Source organism: Cornus florida, unplaced genomic scaffold (genome assembly GCF_030987335.1).
Source record: "Cornus florida cultivar Cherokee Brave unplaced genomic scaffold, ASM3098733v1 CherokeeBrave_3.0.0_Hap2_Chr07, whole genome shotgun sequence".
Lineage (NCBI taxonomy): Eukaryota > Viridiplantae > Streptophyta > Magnoliopsida > Cornales > Cornaceae > Cornus > Cornus florida.
The window spans coordinates 9,447,088-9,471,703 of NW_026775577.1; the positions used below are offsets into that span (position 1 = coordinate 9,447,088).

At 32.2% G+C, this 24,616-nt stretch overlaps 2 protein-coding genes across 2 annotated transcripts; both read right to left on the reverse strand.

Annotated features, from left to right (window-relative positions):
* Window positions 1-2,657: 2,657 nt before the first annotated feature.
* On the reverse strand, window positions 2,658-6,305 carry LOC132316072 (transcription factor CYCLOIDEA-like). Its single transcript, XM_059814577.1, has 4 exons — window positions 5,281-6,305; window positions 5,135-5,194; window positions 2,992-3,039; window positions 2,658-2,885 (listed from the first exon to the last, which is right to left on the reverse strand). The coding sequence occupies exons 1-2, from the start codon at window positions 6,188-6,190 to the stop codon at window positions 5,139-5,141; spliced, it is 966 nt and encodes a 321-aa protein (XP_059670560.1). The 5' UTR covers window positions 6,191-6,305; the 3' UTR covers window positions 2,658-2,885; window positions 2,992-3,039; window positions 5,135-5,138.
* A 9,705-nt stretch (window positions 6,306-16,010) lies between these two features.
* On the reverse strand, window positions 16,011-16,385 carry LOC132267446 (small polypeptide DEVIL 4-like). Its single transcript, XM_059768609.1, has one exon. The coding sequence runs from the start codon at window positions 16,313-16,315 to the stop codon at window positions 16,187-16,189; it is 129 nt and encodes a 42-aa protein (XP_059624592.1). The 5' UTR covers window positions 16,316-16,385; the 3' UTR covers window positions 16,011-16,186.
* Between the last annotated feature and the right edge of the window lie 8,231 nt (window positions 16,386-24,616).

Here is a 24,616-nt window from a genome sequence, read left to right on the forward strand (position 1 = left end):
TACCTCACATGGATGCAGTTGTACGCATCTTGAAGTATCTCAAGGGTGCTCCGAGACGTGGTCTGCTTTATCGATCTTCTGGACATCTTCGGATTGAGAGATACACAGATGCAGATTAGGCCGGTTCTTCTTCTGATCGAAGGTCCACCACGGGTTACAGCACTTTTATGGGACGAAATCTAATAATTAACTTGGAGGAATAAGAAACAGTCAGTTGTGACTCGTTCCAGTGCTGAAGCAGAGTATTGTGCCATGGCACACATTGCCTGTGAACTTACTTGGTTGAAAACTCTTTTACAAGAACTTACGATTTCAGTCTAGTACCCAATTCCTCTCCATTGTGACAATCAGGCAGCTATTCATATTGCTAGCAATCCAGTTTACCATGAGAGGACTAAACACATTGAAATAGATTGCCATTTTATTTGATCTAAAGTTGACTCGAATGAGATTGTTACACCTTTTGTTGCTTCTGGTAGACAACTGGCAGACATCTTCACTAAGGCACTTCCCAAGAACTCTATTGATTCCATATGCAGCAAGTTGGGAATTATTAACATTTACTTTCCATCTTGAGGGGGAGTGTTATACAGTATTGTATGAGTTATCATACATGCACATTTAGTATTGTATGAGTTATCACATACCCCTTATTACCATATATAGAATTACCATGTATAGGGTTTACTTGTTCCACTCACTTACTCCCGTAACTTTTTCCTATATAAACACCATTGTATTATTGTATTACTCACTCAATAAGATATATGTTTTTATATATTCTCAAACTTTTTTTTTTCTCTCTCTCTCTCAACAGTAAGAAAAGGGAAATTTGTTTCCAAAGAATGTAAGAGAGAGGGACAAGGATAAAAATAAATGACTTGTTAAAAAAAAAAAAAAAAAAGAGGATAAAAATTAATATGTAATATATAATATGTAATGAAGTTATTATTGATTAGAAATAATTTCAAAAAAATTAATAATATTGAGAGGGCATGTAATATATTGAAAAGATCGAAGACAGACCTAATCTTTGATATAATTTTATATTAATCTGCAACATCCATTTGTTTACTATTACCAGACTTTGCTAGCCACAGTAGTTCCAATCCTACCCAAGATCCTTTCACTTATGGAGCTAGTTAGACATCTTAGGCAACTCTCTAAATCTAAATTTAAGAATTTTCTTTTATCTTGAAACATTTCACTCCCCAGTTACTTGATAACTTATACTAAAACTATAAGGCTCTGTTTATTTGGATATAAAATATTTTTTAGTTAGACATCTTAGGCAACTCTCTAAATTTGAAATTAAGAAATTTCTTTTATCTTGGAACATTTCACTTCCCAGGTACTTGATAACTTATGCTAGAACATAAGACTCAGTTTATTTGGATATAAAATATTTTTTAAAAAATATATTTTTTTATTTTTGTAATGTTTGGTAGTCATAAAATATTTACAAAGAAAAATATATATTAAAATTTAACAAAAATAACTTACCCATCAATTGTAGTCAAGTTAATTTACATGCCCGACCTGATGGACTCAACGTCAACCTCAACCTAGACCTTTGTCAAACATCGTAAAATAAAAATAAAAAAATATTTTACTTGAAAAATAAAAATATTTTTTGAGAAAGATATTTTACATTTTGACAAAGCTTAAGAGTAAAATGAAGTTATCTAACATCTCCACCTTGACAAGCCAGTACTTCTTAAATCATAAACTCCTTATAAATGATGCAAAGAAATTTCAAATATTTTGTATCAGTGAAGGAAATACCACACCACATTATTGGCTACAGACCATACATTAGGCATCTGAAAATCACAGTGGAAATATCTAAACTTTTTTTTTTTCTTGGTAAAATTTCATTGAAGAATTTTCTTTTCCCAGAAGAATGTAAGTAGGCTCTTCTCTAGACAGGTTCTTAAAGTCGCCAAATTATTATCCAGAGGATCAGAGCTATACCCTAATTCTTCAGTAAAGGGTTTCAAAACTCTCTACGTTACACATTTTAGGTGTTTTAAAGAGTAGCATATGAGGATAACTAATTCTTTGTAGATGTAAAGTTAAATCATATGTGAAAGCAAAACCAGCTGCCTGTCAACATATTCAGCCGACACGCCTATAACATTGTTGAACAGTCTGTAGAAATGTTCAAATTAAGTGAAATGAATTTCTAGCTAAACTAATTTATTAGGACCATGCCAAAAATCAGTTGTGTTGTCACTGTTATCGTTCAGAAAATCGTGTCTTATTCTTCACGAACAACTTCTATTATTGAGTTTCGATTTCTCCTTCACATAGTATCTAAACCTATGAACATTCCCATATGAAGTATTAAATCTATGCATATTCAAATTAATTCCTCTCTAAACCTTCCTTTCATTAATAATGCAACAGGTAGCAACACCAGAATAAAATTCCACTCTTCATGAATTAGTTTATACATTGAATTTAATTTTCTAGTAGCTCCTAATCCACCTAAACAAAGAAATCATGCAACATTAGGTCTAAAAAAAAGAACATTACTATAGAATGCTGCATTCATTCTTTTATATTTCAGTGTCCAAATTGGAGCTCTGTTTCTTTAATCAACTAGCTAATCATTGGATTTTTTATTTTTTATTTTATTGTTTTGGATAAAAATATGAATAAGGCTTTCAATATAGAAATCTTGAAACTCAAAATACAGCTGCCATAAATTCAGTTATGTAACAATAAAATCTTTTCAACACAACCCCCTCAAATCACTACATAATACAAAGGATAAAACATACATTATTGCCATTTTCTCCGTCTCTGATACAGAATTCACTCTTGATAGGAATTGGGAGTACATTATGTTGAAGCAGAAGAATATGATCACCATAAGATACCTGCTTCACAATTCATGGAACACAAATACTTCAAAAATAAGGGCCAAAAAGATGAGAAAATTTGTTTTCATCTTGGTTAATTAGAGTTGGAATTCGGGTTACATACCTGTTTAAAGTAGGATGCTGCCCTGTTGATCCATGTATTAAACAGAAACTACACAAAAATGGTTACTGTTTATTAGATTATAGAAGCAAATCATTGTGCACTATATAATAGGGCAGTAAACTAGCATCTTCACACACATCTAAATTAGCAGTAAATTAATTAAGTTACTCTATCATCAAATATGATTAGATGACAAGATATTTTTCAAATCACCTTTATAGACAAGAAACAGCAGCTATGCAGTTTAAGAGAGGCAGGAAAGATTGAGTTATCCTGTGAGTACCTTAGAGCGCGCATGTGAAGGTTTTGTGACAATACCTTTCGGAAAAGAAAAAAAAACAAACAAAAGGGGTCTTGTGACAATTAACTTTTCTCAGGACACTCGTTAGTCTCCTAAAGCAAAAAAGGTCTAGCTTTAAAGATGGAATATTCATGGGCGAACGCATAAATACATACTGCATCATATGCACATACATTATAAATAGTACATATGTTGATGTTTCTTTCTAAAAAATTACAGAAAATTAGCATGACTAAGGAACATCTTAGAAGAGGTAAATTAATCATGGTTCCATCTACGTTCCTTTTCTTTTTTCCCCTTTGTCTCCGGTGAGAGGCCAATCCCTCTCATTCACTTCTATCAACTTCCTTTTACAATCACATCTAGATCAAAATTTGAAACCATTTGGATATATATATTGTCGATCAATTTGGCATTATTTAGATGGAAGACTGGCCTTTCTATTGAACTATCTCAAATTTCATGAGGCACTTCATAATCTACCCTTCCACGGATTTGAACATGACCTTGGCTTCAAATCAACAAATTTTCTGCTCTTCATCATATGAAAAATCTAACATTCATGCATAATTAATGACCATAGCTATCATATTGTCAAGGTTATCATACAATAAAATCACTTCCTTCCTAATTCTTGAATTTCCAAGGACATAAGTTCACTACAAAAGCATTTCTTAGCTAGGACATAATTATGCCCTTCTTATAAGCATCTCCTTCTTAATTCTTGAACTCAATTCCTAGGACATAATTTTACGCCGAAAGCAGATGCCCAAGAACATTAAAATGCATGTAGAATACAAACTTTTTTGAATGTAGAATACTAACTTCCATCTGAAATTCCTATTACTAGTGGATCCAATGAGATAGATTTATAATAGCTTTAGAGACATAACATTTTGGTGTTAGCAACTACGGTACAACAACCTACAACCTAAAAAGGATTGGCTATCCTTTTTAGGTTAAGGTATGCTATCCTCTCTTGATAATTATGCTTGACGGACTATTACAAGGTAGGATAATCGTCCTTGATTCTAGTCTCTTGATATTTTCTTTACTGTTCAGAATTACAAAGGCAAAATATTCTGACAAAATATCTACATATCCTTCTCTTTATTGCATATTTGTGAAACAGAAATTGCAATATATAGTTGGATCAAAGTAGACAAATGACTCGGCCTTGTCGAAAAAAAATAATAAATAAATAAAGAGAGAGACTGCTAGAGAAATTCCTCGAGTTACATTAAACTACTTCATTTTCTTTCAGCTGATATATTCAGAAAAGGCAAGTGGTCAAAACTATGTGAATCATGAACTTGATCTTAGTCTACCATTTCAGCCATATATAGTTTCCTAAGAAATTAATCCTTTGCCCAATATTGTCTAATTTTAAACATCAAGAAACTGAAGATATATAATTAACTTGAAATCCAGTTCATACCCGAAACTTATATATTTTTAGCAATTCTGCATAAAGATGTTCTTATTGGGAAAAACATTGTGTGAAAATACATGGTAATAGAATACGAGGCTGGCCAGCAAGCTAGGGTTACTTATTTGTGGCGTTGTGTACTCAGTTTTCAGGAATAAAAATAAGTTTTGATGCTGTTTCTGATGGCTAATTGAACTTCTCTGCCAACTGTTACATTCAATTGGCACATTGTCAGATTATCTTCTAAAATAAAATAAAAAGTAACACCAACAATAATATTAGCAGCTAGTATTAAAAAAAAAAAAAAAACCTTTACCCTAAAAAAATAAATAAAAATCAGGCACAAAGTACCCATTTTACACTTGAACAGATCTAGAACCATAAATTACATCTCTGTAGATCGAGTTCTATACCTTATCATCCTTGACTGTGGTTGTCATAGACCTCCCATGATTTGCCATAGATTTGAAATTCTGCGAATTTTAGTAGACAAAAATTGAAATCTGAAGTATATAATTAAGAGAATTGAGCTAGGTTTTTGTTTTTGGGTGGTACGTACCTCTTGATAGATCCATGTTGGTCATAGCAAAAGAGCTAGGCTGAGTGACACTGCTACTAATGTCCTCCATTATCTCTTCCTTTAGTTCTTGATTATCTTGATAATTGGAGTTGTCGATTTCATCATCCACCTTAAGGGAAGATATTGTGATCTGGCTATAGGAACCCAACTCATCACAAGTCTCAGACATAGATCTGCTCAAGATAGGAAGGCTTGAATCCGAGAGCTTTTCGGAATCTTTAAGCTTCCTAGTGCACATCTTCTCCCTTGTTCTTGCCCTTGCCCTTGCTCTTGCCTTTGCCCTGGACTCTCTTGCAAGAGCATCACGAAAATAAGATAATGGATTCTCTTTCGAAACAACTGTTCCCTGTGACTCTCCATTGTCATCAGCAGCTTCATTGGTTTCCAAGCTTTCGGAATCAGTAGACAAAGTACTCCTGGCAGTACCACCACCGGTGCAGCTGTTCTTCGTGTGCTCTTCTAGCTCGCTAATGGCGGCCTGGGACTTGTTGAGAAGCCATTCAAGGGTTTCACTTGCTTTGTCAAACCCTAGCAAGTCTTGAAGGCCGAAGAACTTCCGAGAAATCCCTATGGACAGCCTCACTCTCCGGTGCCTCGGACCTTGAGCTGTACAAATCTTGCTGTGCTTGTCTTTCTCCACATTTTTCTTCTTAGGAAGTGGATTTGTAGCATTGTTTGGGCTTGCCATGCTCGAAAAGGCCTCTACGGAGAAAGCATTGGCCGGAAACAAGTGACCGGGAAGCAGATCTTGGGGGTGAAGGAGAATGAAGTTGTCATTTAGGGCAATGGTGGAAGGAGGAGGAGGAGGAGGAGGAGTACTTAAGCTGAAGGGTGAAGGAAACTGCTGATAAGGGTTGACACTGTAGCTTGAAGAGAACATTTGTTGCATAGCTAAATTGCACCCGACAACCCTAGCTTTTTGAAAGTGAAGTAATGAGAGAAAAAGCTCTTGAAAGAGATAAACAGTGTGGTCTTTGTCAGATTCACAATCTATTCAAGCCAAGACTTGAAAAAAAAAAAAAAAAAAAAAAAAAAAAAAAGCATGAGAAAGACCTCTATAGCTCTGTGTACCTTCCCTTTTCCTTTCTTTTCTTCTTTTGGTGTGGTGGAGGAAGTAATAGAATGTGGTATTTGATTGATGAAAGGGCACTAACTGGTACTAGATATTGGGTACAAAATGCTTTATTTTTATCATTTCTTATCCCCAAGCAAGGAAAGAAAGCTTGAGAAAGACATCTATGCACTGAGAGTGAGATAGAGAAAGAGAGGGGGAGATGAACCTAGCTAACAATGGCCTTTCACATGATGAACCAAGGCACTATCTGCTACTTAATGGACAGACAGAACAGCTTTGCTTTCTTCAATATTTTATCTTTAGGGCAAAGTACTGTGTGTCTGTGTGAGAGAGAGAGAGGTGGGTGGTGTGACTGGCTATGATATAATTGTGCCATTTGATCACATAATAGTGGCAGAGATTAGAGATTGACGACAAGTCGGCAAGTCCCCTTCCAGCTACGTTTTAAAATTAAGCTACTGTACTTGTGAGGACTGTGTATACAAACATGTTTTTCCTTTGTATACTTATATATATATATATATATATATATATATATACACACACTCAAATAACTACTCATACTTTATACACATATGTCTAATCATCCTTGTAATGGACTTCACAAGAGGTTGTAAGAATTGACCGTGGAACCCCTAAGGTGGGCCCTTTGGACTCACTCTTAAAAGATAATCCACGGGACACTGGTGAGACCCGAACACCGGAATAAGTCACAAATAATTCAAGAAAACTACCGCCTGTGTCTTTTTAGTGTCGAATCAAGGACCTCTCCCTCCAAAAGATCTATCTCACGCTTCTATTTCATTGGACAATTGTTAAGTATTGCGAAGCTTGCTTTTAGCAGCAAATACAGAGTATTAAAGATCTTAATCCATGTCGCAATGTCATTCGTTATAAAATTTTCTATTAAAGATTAAAAGATGTACGGAATACTTATAATTAATTAATTTCATAGGACTAATAGGTTAAAGTTGTAGGTAGTAATTGCTTGCTTATCTCTAGGGTTTAAGAGCATTAGTGTATTCATAAAGGCCGTGAGCTTTATGTGATTATGCATGCCTACACGTGCCCTGTCTAACACCTCTACGAATACGACAAATCAGTCACACTCTGCCTTTTAAGCTAATGCTCTTTGAGGACTTTGACTGGACATTCATGCATCTTCTCTCTCTCCTATCCACAAGAACCACTCTCACCTGTTTCTGTTTTTGTTTTTGTTTTTTTTGTTTTTTTTTTTTGTTTTTAAGAACATCTTAATTAAAACCCTATTTTCTTTACCATTCTCAATATCGAGAAATTATTCAATGTCCCTGCATAACTCACGCCCTAAACTCATTTATATAAATATTAATGTGAACAAACAACTATATACCTTCTCTTAATTAATTTCTGTGTTTTTTTTTTTTTTTTTTTTTTTGGGTAAATAGAGGTCTTTGATGGATTCCCAAATATTAATTCATTTGCACCTGTTTGATCTCACTCTCTGTCAGTTTCTCTCTCTCTCTCTCTCTCTCTCTCTCTCACACACACACACACACACACACACACACACAAAAGAGGGAGACACGACATGAATAGCTGGGAGTAGTTCTGATGGTGTTTTCAGAAGACAAGATATAAGTGGAAAAAATGGAGCCATATAGCTAGCCATCACATATCATGTGGGTGATGGTGAGTGAACAAACCATAATTAACAAATACTTTCGTTTTTTTCTTTGGCTAAAAGGTTGCTTCAAATTCTATGGTGAATTCTTTCTTCTTCTTTTTTTTTTTTCTTTTTCTTTTTCTCTGGTGAATTTTGCTGGCGATAAAAAGTTAGAATCGATGGTGGTCACTGTCTGCTTTATAATTATACTGTATTGGATAGAATTAAGACCTGTGAATAGTAGAAGAAACTGTAATAGTACCATTGAGATGCCTTGTAGCACTGTGTCTCCTGTGCGCCTTTCATTTGACATAACAGAATTTATTTGGCTAATTATTCAAGCCATATATAGATATACATAGGCTTATGTATTGAATTAGGTACCCTTAAATATATTGAAAGGTAAGGTCTATGTATATTGGCTAAGCAAGAGTACTTAACCAGAGACCAACATGGACTAGCAAAAATTGATATGAGCCTCCCCTCTGTCCTCACTCCTTCAAAAAAAAAAAAAAAAAAAAAAAAAAAATTTAGTATTATTGTGCATCAGTTCGGTTTATTTGCAATACTACTGTTGAAGATTTATTGAAAAAAATTCTCTATTATTGATGTTTCTTTTTATTGAAGATACTGAAAGAATTTGTGAAGAAAAATGTTTCAGTATACCTTGGGTATGAAAAGAGAGATTATTATAATAAAAGATATATAACCCTTTGGGTTTTGTATACTGTAGATGTAAGCCCTAATGACTAAACCACGTTATATTCATTCTTTGTTCATTTCTCTTTTTTATTCTTGGTTCTCTTCTCGAATCTCTAGATCTATTCTTATTGAGGTGGTTCTTACACCTCTTCATCAATCAAGGTTACTGCTATTAGTTTTGGATCTTCAGATTCATTTTTTAATGAGGTTGTCTTCTCATACCTCTTCATCAATCGAGACTGCTACTACTTGTCTTGAGATCTTTGGATCCATTTTTATTGAGGTCATCTTGTTATATCTCTTCATCATTTGCACTTGCTATTACTCATTATCTTAATGGCAAGTTGGACATTCATGCCATTTATGCTCCAACTTAAGGGGAGTGTTCAAGATTTACTAGAGGAATAAGTGGAGGAAAATCTTCCAGTATTGATGATTTTTCCTATTATTGAAGATTTACTGCTATATTTATTATTGAAGGAATCAATGGAGGAAAATCCTTCGTTATTGATGTTTCCTGTTATTGAAGATACTGGAGGAATTTGTGAAGAAGAATATTTCAGTATTGATGTTGTTTGTCCTTCTATCTTTTTCCATTCTCATTATTTCTTCTCTTATATAAAGGAGTCTTCAACATTGTATTGAGTATGAAAATAGAGATTATTATAATAAAAGATATGTAATCTTTTGAATTTTGTGTACCGTGAATATAAGTTCTAATGACTGAACTACATATATTCTGATCTTATACTCCTCATATTTTATTTCTCTATTCAATTTTAACAATTACTCCTGTATATATACAATACCACTCTTCCACTTAACTCAGTTTGCAATCCTGGTCCGCCCCTACCTACTCACTCCTCGTACATAATTTGACACTATGATAAGACATGGTTGTGCTCACTTCCCTTTTCTTTCAAAAGTGTTATGATCCATTATATGACCTCTTTAGCCTCAACATCACACTCATGAATGTTATTACCATAGCCAAAGGCTAAAAGGAAATTTTTCTAGGGCACAATTTGACCATTCATAAAAAGCTGATGGGTAATTAACCTTGCCATATGTATCATATATATGATCCATAATGATTTAACTAAAAATGTATTGATGGGTACATTTTTGTATACCTTATTATGAAGTCTACGATCATCTGGTGTTGTCGTTGCAGGTATTTGTTTAAACTGTCAAGTCTAATGTCTACGTGTCATTTGAAAAGTTTGCTAAAGAACCCCAAGTTGGGTCACTAAACCTTGATAACATCATTAAAACCCTGACACATCATGAATTTTTTGTTTTTTTGTTTTTGTTTTTGGGGCTTTGTGGAGTACAAATTTGTTGAAATGGCTTTAAAATTCTATATTAATTATATAGTTGTTCTTGAACGGTAACAATCTATATTTAGCTTGTCAATTACATTGAAATTGCTATTTCTGTATCCTAAAAGCAGGCTCTATCTTTCACATACTTTAGTCACATAAATGTGTGATAGAACAATTCCTACTTCAAGCCATCTTCCTAAGGATATACACAAAAAGACAAAGCTTGGAGAAGCAATTTAAACTATAGTGTTTGAAACTGTAAATGATAGATAGATATATCTCACCAACCAAAAATATGACTTCTCATGTTAAAGGGGTCATTCATGGTTCTTTTCGAGCAAAGCATGAAAGCAACTTTAGTCCTTTCCATTATAATTGTAATTATTTTTTCGCATGTTCTAATTTGCGCGTAAAATGGTCTGGTGATAGGGACACAAGACGAATATATATGTTGTGAATCATATGCATTTTATTTTTGGAGTTAGATATTTCTTCAATGGGTGGTCTTATATATATATATAGAGAGAGAGAGAGAGGTATATATATTCATATTATTGTGTGGCACAGTTTATGAAAACATCAACCACCATGTTTTTTTAATCAGTTACAGTACATTCATCACATAAGCACTAAAGTTTGTTTTTTAGTATATGTCTTGTTATAAACTTGTAGACTGTTTGAGTATTTGCTATAAATATTTTGAGTATTAGATTGTATATACTACACAATTATACAGATATCAACATTTTACTTTACCAGGCTATAATTGTATTATTATTATTATTTTGACTCTTCACAAAATTTTCTATAAGGTTAGAGAAATGCAAATTGAGGGAGGGAAAATATTTAGCAAAGTGAGTGAGAAGGGCTAGCTAGGCCTAGGCCTCCTAACTTTGACTCAACATATTTATTAACTAATAGATTATTTATCACGTAGCTCTTTTATATATATATATATATATATATATATAATTTCTTTTATTAAAATATCAGAATTTATTTTGTTCTTTTTTACTGTTCATATAGGTTCAATCAATGATTTACTGATGTGACAATTAATAATTGAGATAAACAGTTAAGAGGAATATCCATTTTTGTAACATTGCTCTTTAAATTAATATTTCTATTTTGATATTTTGATTAATTGAAGAGTAAATCACATATACTTAAAAACAAAACCAAAAACCAAAAACAAAGAAAAGAAAGTTTTGGTTTTTTTTGTTTTTTAATCCTATAAGAAACTAGTAATCTATTAACACAATTTAGTAAAAATAGCTCTCAGAAACAAAGAAATAAATAGCCTACTGACCTAATTTTCTGTTTTTAAGAACAAGAAGAGCAAAAAACTGTTTCTAAAATCAGTGCCAAGTCAGCTCCACTTTACACATCACCAACCGAAGCCCAAATTGGTTCCCGTTTGCAGGCTTAAATTTATAATAAAGCCCACACCTTAAAACCAAACCCAACTTTTTCATTTTTTTTCGGATACCTACTGTCCCAGTCAACTGAAGCCCACTCTGTTCCATCCACTTGGCTTTGACCGACTTCGCAATCCTGTTATGCTCTACTTGGTTACATGAATTATGGGTGTATCTATTGTAGGGTTTGCAATACCATCAGTCAATGCGATACGACACTATGTACGAGTTAAGTGAGTTTAAATTGTAAATGGATTAACTCGATTAACTTATTTAATTAAACGTATTTAAATTGAAGGATTCAATCAATTTATACTCTTTAACCATACATGTAATAAATAAATTTATTTTGAGTTTCAAAATAACTATTTAAACTTACATCTTGTAATTTATTTTTTTTAACAAATTAGAGATTATTTAGTAATTTAGTTGTATTGAAATTTATATTTTTCTAATATTTATTGTTTGAATGAATATTATTAAAAATTTAAATAATAAAATGTTTCGTTTTATTAAATAAGCCATTAAATGTATAACCCATTTAATAAACAAGTTGGGTTAGTATTGAGAGTTTCTGACACGATTATTAAATGGGTCGTGTTCGAGTTGAGTTATTTAGTAAAATATTCTTAAGTCGACACATGATGATTACTATTCGAGAACGCGAATTGCCAACCCTGATTGACTGTACCAGATAGAGCATTCAGTTCCATGAGTAGTTGTGTCCGTGTTCGAGTCTCTCTTCTTTCTAATTTGTCAAGAAATTTTTTTTTTTAACCGGATCCTTCTTGTTCACCCGTGCTATAATCTTATATCATTACATCGCTTATGCAATAACTGTTTATCCAACAACTTCATATCCTTTTATGTAACAGTAACTACTTTTTTTTTTTCTTTTATTTATTTATTTTTTATGTTGCACTAACAATTTAAATGCAACACAGGAGATGATTTCGGTTCGTGTTAAGTAATCAACAATATATATACATATATTTATTTATTTATGTATATGTTGCGCTAATTATTTAAATTATTAGATGAGCCCGATACCATTATTCTCGGCTAATTACGAAATAACACAAACAAAAATTTAATTGAAAATGATATAAAACTTAAGTCACATAATTTTTTTTAATAGGTGTCGCTCTTACACTTTAGAGAGTTTCAACTCTACGCCCACTTGTTTTCACACTCCAATTCGCGCTTTACATGACTTAGCATAAAACCGCACTTATAACAATTGTGCTTCCTATGGGGTGGATCCCGGTTCGTGTCAATTAATCATCCTTGATGGGAAAGGTGCAACCAAAATGGATGTGACATGTAATGAAACGACCAAAGTTGGAAAATATGTACATGCACTTATTTTTCTTCAGAGCACTAGCAATAATAGATGTACTCCAAACCCCAAATTTTAGCTTTTTAAACATAGAATTGTGTGTGAACCACGTTGGATGCATCCCAGGTTTTTAGTAATAGACAAAAACTGGTTCCTTCTGTCCTCATTGGCCGTGTGATGCATCAAACCTTTGATGTATTAGAACCCATTGTAACTAACTTATTCTGGTGAGACTCTAAGCAACCAAACCAAGCCACCAAATTTGTTCCAACGCAAATGCTCTCCTACCCTTCTATGCCCTAATGCAACAATTGCAAATGCCCTATCTGCAACAAAGCTTTAGAGTAATCAGAGCCTATGTTTATTTGATGCCAAACAATACTCTATATTTGAAGTTTGGTTGCTTAAGCTTTTCTCGGAAAATAATCATGACCAGTCTTCCACCGCCATCATTATCATCATTCATGCTTTAATCCTATGTGAATAAAAATGAGCAATATTCCACCATAATTAGTTTAATTGGCGAGAAAGAAAGAAATGCCTATCGTTTTCAAGATTCCTTATACCACGTGCTCAGTGTTCATATGGGATCAAGCTCGTGATCACAAGCTTAATCCCATATTAATGGGCCTATGTTGATGAAAAAAAATGCCAGCCTACATGAGTTAGTGTTTACAGACTTATTCCGCCGAAACTAATAGAGTTTAGAATTGGTTGGTTTGTTTTACGAACTCGATTCAATTACAGTTTTTCTTGTTTGCTTAATAAATAAGCTTGATAAGTGCACTTTAAATGAGTTAATCTCGAGTTGTTTATGATTAAATCGGTTCAAAGTACTCTTCTTGGTAAGTAAGATATTGCTTTTTAGAGTACACAATATAAAGGGACCATCTCTAAGATGCATGTGGTAGTTATGGAGTTACCGACCCTATCCTAAGTATTAATGTTTTATTGTGCATGTATCTATATATAAAGGAATCAGCCCTCAAAATTGAATACATGCACCATGTGCTAGACCTTTGCACATCACAACCTGAATTATGTTTCCCTAACATTAAACATTTTCACAGAGTTCACACACACTTTCGAAGTCACCATACTGATTTAAAGGGGGAAGAGGGAGTATTTATTAGATGTGAGTAATTCTAACGCGGGAGATGATGATGGGCCTTTGTGGGCCCAAACTTTTTGATCGGAATAGTGTGGTGGGATGAGGTAAATGTGGGCCTGTAGCACGTGAGGGGGGCAATAAGGCTGCCATTTTGACGTATTGGACTTTTGATTGGTTATCTTGATGACGTGGCATTTCCTATGTGGTTGGAACATATTACAGGTACTTTAATTGATGTCAGAGATAGCGTTGGGCTTGCTATGGCTTACATACCAGACTCTCCATTACAAATCCAACTTTTCTTCTCCCTTCTCCTTTTTACTTTTTCTAAAAAAGATTCTTATTTAAGATTTTTTACTACTGCTATTTATTATCCACTAATGTAACAATCATAAGTAATGTTGAATGTTTGATCAATGTTATATCTAAATAATTTCAAGGAATCCGCTCAGCGGAAACCAGAGCATTTTGAATTATAAAATTTAAGGTTTGACTTTCACAAAATGTAAATAATTTCTTTGAGTTGCGGTCTGAGACTTACTATTCAGGTGAAATTGCGTCCTTCCTAAATTATTAAAATAAGTAAGAACAAAGCACCGAATACAACAGATTAATCTATATATGTACAAATATTGTTTAACAACCCTTTTATTCAATAAATAAGATAGAATGCTTATCTCAATAAATATAACATGTAACGGAAACAGATATGAGATAAACAATTTATAATTTTTACTTTTTTTAATGAAAGTAATGATAGGAGTCTGACATGTTTAACTTTTGAATCCCAGATTACTAATTTAATTATGATATCTTATACAAGTGACTTGTGACAAAATTTACCATCTCCTCCTAGTGGTAAAATTTCACTAATTTAATTTGTAAATTTAATTACTAAAAATAGAAAAATTAAAAACATAAAATTATGATATCTTATACAAGTGACTTGTGACATTAAATTTGCACTGTAAGGTGCTGTTGGCAGAGAGAATTTTGATGCCCAATTTTCACTATCTTTTGTTTCCATATGGGACCAGAGCAAAGCTAACAGTGTCTAACACTGTTGGACTTTGACCAAACTCTCTGATCATGCATGACTTGCACGTGCACTAGACGCTTAGATTCCATAAATTTAGGGGACCCACTTAAGGGTTTTTGTCACATATGCCAAAGGGGCACCCTTTTTTTTCCAGTCAATATGAGAAAGCAGATCATGTCGGTTTAAAAATCATTGCATGGTACATTAATTTTGTGTATACAAAGTTCATGTCCTCTTTCGAGAAATTCACCCAAATTGATCAAATTTGGGAGAGAAATGACTTGGGGAATAAAAAAAAAAAATTTGATGAACCCTGCAAAGAGGTGCCAATAGGAAAGACAAATATTACCCAATTGTCCTATCTTGGGGTACAGAATCACATGTAATAACCAACACTTTTGGAACCATTTTTTTTTTTTTTGGTCTGTCTGATACAGCTAAGAATAACCAATAACACAACCAAACAGCCCATGGGAAACATTCATAGGTGTTGAACCTCAATATTTTTTTTAGAATGAACAAGATTCTAGTCAGTATATTAGTGTGTTCATCGCTAGTACAGGTTATCTGATCAATCAAAATCATCGTCTGCAATATGGGCTGCAGACTTTGACTGGTACCACAGAAGATCCGAAAACTATTTGAATAGCTTATGAATAGTTTACTACTCACTTTGGATTAATGTTTTACCTTTCACTATTTTAGAGATTTAATTAATTAAAATACACACACTTTTCGAACACGAACATTTTCTTCTTTCTCTATCAGTCCAGAAATCTTTGCATGTAACTTAAAAGTTAAGCATACGCGTTTTTCTAATGATCGGTGTTAAATCAAATCATTTTAATAAGATGGACATTGGCAACATAAAATCAAACAGTGTACCTGTCACACACATTTTTCTAATGACTAGTGATCTGTCTGCTTCTAAAGTGTTTGATGAAGCCAAAATGTCTGCTTTGATATAAACATCACAGTAAAATCAAAGAAACTAAAGCAATCCTTGTAATAATAACTTTAAAGAAAAACAGAAATTAAAACTATGACAATATATATAGCAATCAAAGTTAAATCTCTGATATATTATTAAAAAAATTAGATCTTGGGACATAATCATACATCAAAAGAACACTTCACTATTCCTGACATTTCTCTTTGCTATTTACAATTGGTAAAACAAGAATGAGTGAGCTAGAGAGAGAAAGATAGATATATATAGAGAGAGAGAGATTCAGTCATGCCAGCATAGGAGCATGACTACACATCTCCTCGTAATGTAGAGCCTTCCTCTCTGTTCTTTGAGAAACCTTCCAAATCTCTTGCTTGATAACCTTTTCTTTACAAATTTCTTCATATCCATATCTTCAGATATATATATATATATATATATATAGAGAGAGAGAGAGAGAGAGAGAGGGTATTGAACTGTGTTAGAGAGGGTATTGAACTGTGATAAAGTAGGAGCAAAGAGGGTTCTTATAGAGGAGAGAATGTGCTGTCCAAGAGCTACAACACTCACAGGACCACCAAACACACACACACACACACTCTGAGTGCCACGTCACCATCTGCATCAACATCTAGAAATGAACATCATCAACCAAGATATATATATATATATACTTGGTTGGCCATAAATAATGACAAAGGTGGTAGCCATTTTCTACGAAATTTAACTTGGCATTTTACTACATTTTGAAGATATGGATAACGACAAGAATCATAATATTTATTTTTACAGCGCACATTACAAAAAAATAAAAAATAAAAATAAAAATTATCATATGAATTATATTATAATTTTTTGGAAAATTAGGATATGATTTTTTTTTTGGATAAATAGAAACTATGATATGATTATAGAAGTACTAGGATATATATATATATATATATAGGAGAAGGCATTTTAGCAAGCTGTATTAATTTGAAAGGACAATGACTTTACAGCTACCATGTTATTTCAAGGGACAGTGACTTTACAGCCAAGAATATTGTATTTTAGCAAGTTATATTATTTTCTTTAATTTCAAGCTATATATGTAAACATGGGATTAAACAAATACAGAGATACTTATTCAAAACAAAAGTTGTACTTTCAGAAAACAAGAGAGAGAGAGAGAGAGTTGTATATGCATCCTTCAATTAATTAAACCACGAATTTTTTATTTTAATTTAGTTGTGGAAAAGTGAAATTTTATTAACATTCAAAAAATATTTTGAGTGATCACTTCACTTCTTATGATATATTCAAATTATTTAGAAATTAGATTTAACCATCTTTTGTCCAACGATAAAATTGTTGGGGATAGAAAACCATCATACAATTAGATTACTTAATTTGTTAAAATTTTGCTTACATCCATACAGCGCACTAGAAATTTTATTATTAATAGTGAGTATTTACAATAGAGTTCTCATATAAACGTGATACAAAAAGTATTCGTAAGTTTACCTAAAAGCTTTATCCCCAACCAAGGTTAGGTCCGCCAAACGGCAATATAAAACGCTTACAATTCAGACTCCACAACCAAAACACAAATTGAATAAATATTTACCAATCAAACCTCGTATAAACTAAGTTTTTTCATACTTGAATCACATTGCCACACTTCACCGGTCAAACTTTTTAAGTTTAAAAATATGAAAGCTCTAAACTCAAAAAATTGTAATAGGATTCGATTGATAACTTGATTCCAGACAAAGTTGATTCAATTACTAATTGTTTAACAAAAACAAAAAAAGCATTATCCTAAATGTTTTGTCGTATGTTTCTCCCATAACTTAGGACGGCAGCTTCTCTCCACATATGAGAGAGAGAGAGAGAGAGAGAGAGAGAATTTTCAATTTATTATACATTAAAATAAAAATAACACATGACCCAAAGTGAGTCATAGAGCACATAAACTGAGTTACACTGTACATTGGCGTGGCAAGTTCTGTATATGCTCTGTTTGGAATAGTCATTCATGTGTCACAGAAACAGTACGTCCCTTTTGACGACTAGATGGAAAATAAAGAAAAATATAATTAGTTATGGTAGAAAAGAATGAAATATATATATATATATATATATGTATATATATTGAAAGAAGAGAGGATAAATTTAGGCTGCGTTTGGTAGGGTGGGTTCGAAGGGAGAGAATAATATTACTTATAAAGGAAAGGGAAGGATAATTTTAGTCTCCTGTCGTATTTGGTTGATTATTGAATGGAAAAGAAATGAAAGGATAATAATCATGTTTGGAGAAAGAAATGAAAAGATAGGAAGGAAAATTATTTTAATAAATTTACTATAATGCTCTTTTATATTTTAAAATATAAATTTATATGTATATGTATATATATATATATATGTCTCCTTATATATATATATATTTGTCTCCTAAAGGTCCATGGATCAGCCACCAAAAAATGAAAATTTTTTTAGGACAAATCATTTCAGCCTCCATCTCTATTCTCGTTCTCAACTCTGAACTTGCCCTCTCTCTCTCTCTCTCTCTCTCTCTCTCTGCAACTGCAAACTACTACAAGAATCATTTCAAATTGTTCAAAAAATCAAAACCCAATTTCAGATTGTTCAAAAAATCAAAACCCATATCGATCTTTCAAGTTTCCATCGCCCGCTGTTCCAATTCAGGTTCGCAAGCTTCAGCCACTGGCCCTCTTTCTCTCAACTCAAGCTTGCCCCCCTCTCTCTGTGCAACTGCTAAATCAACTAATGAAGGTCTGTAATTCTTGTTTTGCAAACTAAATTCACATGTAATCAAGGGCAAAATTGTCATCTGAAATCACACACCAAGCCTCTCCTTTCCTTTCCCTTCATTTTCTCCCAATTTTGAGAGGTTAAGAAATTTACTGTTGAAGCCTTTTGTTAACCCTCCAAACCCTTCCCTTTCCTTCCAACAATTTTTGCCAAGCACAAATTTTTAATCCCCCTCTATCACCTTCCCTTCCCTTTCCTCCCTTTGCCATTGCACCAAATTGACCCTTAGCCTCTATTTGTGTTTTTAAAAAGGGTTTATTTTATTTTATTTTATTTAAAAAAAGTAAGTACAAATAGTAGAAGAAAAAGAACAAAAAATATTAATTATTTTTTTGTTATTGATAAGGTATTTTTTTTTTTTTCCGTGACAATGGAGTTTCTTCTTAGAGTGTCTTATGAAGTCATCTGTTTTATATGCATCTAATAATTACTAAAAAAATTCCATGCGCCTCTCAAAGTGTTTTTCTATTAAGCTATCTCATTAGGATAATATATATATATATATATTGAAAGAAGAGAGGATAAATTTAGCCTCTATTTGTGTTTTTAAAAAGGGTTTTTTTTTTATTTTAAAAAAATGTATGTAAAAATAGTAGAAGAAAAAGAACAAAAAATATTAATTATTATTTTTTGTTATTGATAAGGAATTATTATTATTATTATAATTATTATTATTTTTTTTCGTGACAATGGAGTTTCTTCTTAAGAGTATCTCATGAAGTCATCTGTTTTATTTGCATTGAATAATTACTGAAAAAATTCCATGCGCCTCTCAAAGTGTTTTTCTATAAAGCTATCTCATTAGGATAATAAATATATATATATATATATATATATATATATATATATATATCACTTGTTTTCCTCCTTTTTTCAAAGTTAATATATACAGAACGAGAGAGACAGAACTTGGATTAAAGGAGACAATTAATGGAGATTAAACTGATCTCAAACAGCATAAATGTCAAAAGCTGGGCCAGGTTTGGACTATCTCTCTCAAGCTGATTTTAATTTTTTATTTATTTTTAAACATTATTATTTATGATTAGAAAAGACAGTGGCCGGTACCGTACAAGATGGAAATGTCGGGGCACGTGATCATCTCGTGACAGAAATGCTCTCTGCCTGCAATGTAGCACATCGTAAATAACCTAGATTTTTGTTGGTGTTGTTCAGCAGGAAGCTTCCTTTCCCACCTTATTTGATGGTTTTCGCATTTATTTAACTACAAATATTAGATCTTCTTTGTTAATTAATTCTTTAAATGATTTTTTATTGATCCTAAAAATTCCATGCACGAGCAGCTCAGAACCCTACAGTTCAATGAATAAAGTCATCTTGACTGAATTCAAAGACTTGATAAGCTTAGATAATAAAGCCGAGTCTCTTAAAGAAAGTTCCTGAATTTAATATATTTATCTTACTTTTCAATTTGCTAATTTTACATTTTTTTTTTTTTTTTTACCTACTTTTTCCTTCATATATGTTAGTACGACACAACATTATTATGTGTACGAGATATATGCCTAACAAAAAAATTAAAATCCGACACCAACATTTTTACATGGCATGAGTCGAAAGAGAGAATTAATTCAAACCTAATAAGAGGTGAGTTTCATGTGAATGAAAAACCTTAAATTTTGCCACATACCATTTAATTTGAGTTTTTTTTTTTTTTCTTTAAAGATCATTCCTGTACGTTACAATGTAATAAAACATAAAATAAACTCCTATTTACATGCCAGTGTCTACATTCTCATATCTAACTTTTGAATGCATATTTTCTCATATTTTAAGATTTGGAATTTGAGAAGGTTTGTAACTTCAATACAACCCACATCTGAAACACTTATTCGAGTTTAGGTAACATAAGATGTAAACAAGGATGGAGCCAATGTATGGCCAGGGGGCACGTGCCCTCCGGCCTAGCCTGCTTACTATAATTTATATACTAAATTTATATATTTTTATATGTTTATATGAAAAAATTCATATAATACCCCCCTAAAATTTTTACTTTTTAAAATTATATCTATTAAATTTTTTATTTCTTCTCTTTGTTACTCTTTAAATTCATTTAATTTCCTTAGAAAAAAAAATCAAATTTTCTTTTTGAATCAAAGTCCAATTTTTTTCCCTTTCAAAATTCTCTCATTTTTCTTTCCTTTTTAAAATATTTGTTAATTATTTATCTTTTTTAAACAACTCATTGATTGACATATTATTTTGAATAATTTTTCTTCTTTACCTCTTGATTTAAAGAATCTATATTTATTGTTATGTCTATTGATTTTTTATTTTTTTTTTACACTATGCCCCCTAGATTTAATTTCTGACTGTATCCCTAGAGGTAAATATATATATATATTGTCCCTAGATGTAAATATATATATGTGTGTGTGTGTGTGTGTGTAAAATAATCAAATTAGAATTAAAAAGTATCTCTTGGTCTAATTGCAATATAAAGATAAGAATGCAGATTAAAGGATGAGGACCGTTAATTACTTTGTACAAAAATTCAAATGTGAACCTAGTCCATTCTTCCCAATACCTTCATTAAAAACAAAAAAAGGGTTTAGATTTTATCATGCATATATTAAATAATTAAAATAGAAAAAATAAAAAATAAACGACCAAGTGGATGCTTCTACATTGTATATGGCAAGTTCTTGTTACCACAAAAATTCAATAAGGATCATATGTGTGGTACCATCACAAATATGAACAAGACTGGCCTGGTGGAGGTGGCCCAAATCAAGCCCAAAAATTTAGTAGGCCATGTCTAGTTTTGGTCTGCCGTTTCTAACTGGGCTGCCATAAAGTTGCGTCCCAGTTAAATATGGGAGAGATTGCGTGGATTATGTCGACGGATTGCAGAGAGTGGATACGTATGGAAAGATATATATATATATATATCTTTCCATACGTATCCACTCTCTGCAATCATTTTAGAAATTAAAAAGTTTAGGGGTCATTATATTGAAATTATATATATATATATATATGTAGTGTATAATCTTTCTTAAACATATAAAAAAGGCACAACCATATATAAGAAAGATTATAACAGACAAAATCTTTATGAGAATGTGGAGGTGGACGCTAAACACACTCGGGCTCGGCACTCAACTAACTACATCACTGAGTAATGTCCATGCTGTTGGCCCATAAGATAGAAGCCATGAAATGAGAACAATTGGGTTGGGCTTATATATTATTAGCCTTGGGATGGGCTTAGGCATTATTAGCCTTGGTTGATCTATTAGAGTATATCGGTCTTTGCAGACATCGTAAACCATAGGGGTCGTTCTACGCGCTTGTCCAGTGTTTTGGGCCCCTGGCCTGCTTGTAAATTTCTTCATAATCTGTAGACAACTTTAACTTCCTAGTTAAGGGAACATGTGGGACATGCCTTGTCTCTTTGAAAAGTTACTAATTTGCCCTTATATTCAAGTTTGAAATTTTAAACTCCAAGGACATATATGGAAAGATATAAAATATATTGTTTGAAAAAGAAAAGTTGATAACTATTTTGGGACAGACCGAAAAGGAAAACATGACATCTTTTTTTGGGACAGAGGGAGTAAATAAATAAATTAGCAAAGTCAAAAAGATAATTGACTTCCCCCAGCTGACTATGAAATCTCTTGCTAAATTTGTGGCTCTATCTTTTGCAAGAGTATAAAAAAAAGGTCTAGTGATTTAAAATTTAAATTAAAAAAAAAAAAGAATTTATTGGACCTAATAAAGGAAATTTATAAGATTTATTTATGTTTGAGTGGAAGGAGAGGATCTGCGATATCCATATTCACATCTATATCTTCATAGATACTAAGATTATATAATTTGCAATATGTATCTTCATACCAAACCAAATTCATTCCGAACTTTCTACTTGTATCATTTAGGACTATTTTCTATCAAAATTTGAACATTATAATAAACATAATTCAGCTTTAGAACAGTCAAAGATAATTATACATATACAAGAAAACAAAGAAGCCCAATTATGAGAATCACACGGTCGTAATATTTTTTACTCATTTTTTTTTCCTTGGTATATTTGGATATGAGAGGTCATTTGAGGGTAAAGAATCAGTAGGTTTTAAATTGGGCTAGTTGATTATTGTTATTTAATCTTAGGCTCTTCAAGGAGTAGGTATTGGATACGGCACGACATGTTATAAGTATACCAATTCAATTAAAATATAACATATTTGATAATCATTAATTTTAGAAGTAGATGGACCAACTCTTTTTTAATGACTTAGTATACCTGACGCATTCAACACGTACCCCCACCCCCCCTCTCTCTCTCTTTCCCTAAATAAAAAGAAGTCTCCCTACTCTACCACATTTAGATAGTTCACATGCAAATTTCACTTCACAAAATGATTAATTTGTATGAATATTACAACAACATTCCTGCTAAGAAGCAATTACACCTCATGTTTGTAGAGACTATATCAAGAAGAGGTTTGCTTAATTTTGAAATGAATGGATTAAAATTTGATATTTTAATATACCATTTTATAAAATCATATTTTTATTCTCAATGCCGGTGACATACTAGCAGTGAAACTTCTGTTTGGCATATCTGGAGAGTATGCTCTCAACTTTTCCGCAATTGTGGAAGAAGAGAATTGTGAATTGTCCAAAGAAAGTTGTAGGAATTTGTATAGTAAACACTAAATTTAGAGAATTAGAGAAGAATAGAGATTTCGTAAATATTTACAATATTTTAGAGGAAAAAATTTTAGAGAGTAGATTATTTCATTTGATTGTAAAACATCCACTGCAACCCTTAGTAAAGAACACTTATATAAATGAGGAGAAGTCTCATTTGCAACCAACAAGCCCAGTGTTAGCAAAGCCTTTATTATAATTTTTTCCTAGTATTCCACAACAACTTGGTAGTATTGAGAATTAAAAAATGATCCAAAAAAAAATATATGGCAAGATAGTGTAAATGAGAATAAGTTTTAACAGTCAAATCTAATTTGGAATTTCAAAATTATTTCACTATATATAAAAATTTAAAATCTAATTATTGAAACAATGTAAAAGAATGAAATGAATTCTTATATGATATAACAGTATTTGTTTTGGTAAAATAATCTCTCTTCAAGCACGAATTTTATATACATAAAATGATCAAAATCAAAAATTAAAAAAAAATTCATTTGCTCTGCATAATTTCTGAAAACCTTTTTTAGTTCAATTATAACATTCAATTTTTCAACATTAAAAATGAAAAACATTTCATTGGTTATGCAAGATAATGAGAGAAACTACTATTTTTCACTAATATTTAACTTTGGTAATAATATAATAATGTAGTACTCCATAAAAATTCTAAATTGATGGGCAGCAAGAATCAGATTGCTTTACAAGAGGATAGAATCTTTCCCAACAATGTCCTATTTCAAAAGTCTGGTATAGAGCTGACTTACCATACCTCATCCCATGTCATTTACCCAACAATGTCATTTTTAACCATAACTCTCTCCAAAAAGAAAGTCTGCACTTTGAATAGTCATTTCAAAAAAGACATAGCATAGCATCTAGCTCAGACCACACTGTTCAACCGACAGCACATGTCTTCACTGATTTTGGGCTCTGCTCTTAAGTCTTTTCTGGTGGATTTCCAACATTCCCCCATTTAAAAAATGACTTCAAAAAGATGGTAGGGGTATATTTGTATTTTCAACTCCAGAGGTAGAATTGTAGTACATCCCATCAATGTTTTTAGGGTACTAAAAGTGAAAAAACTCTTAAAGAGTAAATGCAATTGACAAGAAAAAGGGGTAAGGGAAGACCTCTCAGACCAAAAGCAAAAACCCCCCCTATTGATTGAGAGAGGAGAGGTGTCATCCTCCACTCCTTTTCTTCTGCTAA

What these genes read in the sequence shown, in the direction of transcription:
- LOC132267446 (XM_059768609.1), bottom strand. Translation starts at nt 16,315, where the DNA reads ATGGATATGAAGAAATTTGTAAAGAAAAGGTTATCAAGCAAGAGATTT.
- LOC132316072 (XM_059814577.1), bottom strand. Translation starts at nt 6,190, where the DNA reads ATGCAACAAATGTTCTCTTCAAGCTACAGTGTCAACCCTTATCAGCAG. An exon ending in CAACATGGATCTATCAAGAG is followed by an intron (nt 5,195 to 5,280) that starts GTACGTACCACC and finishes TAAAATTCGCAG; the next exon opens with AATTTCAAATCTATGGCAAA.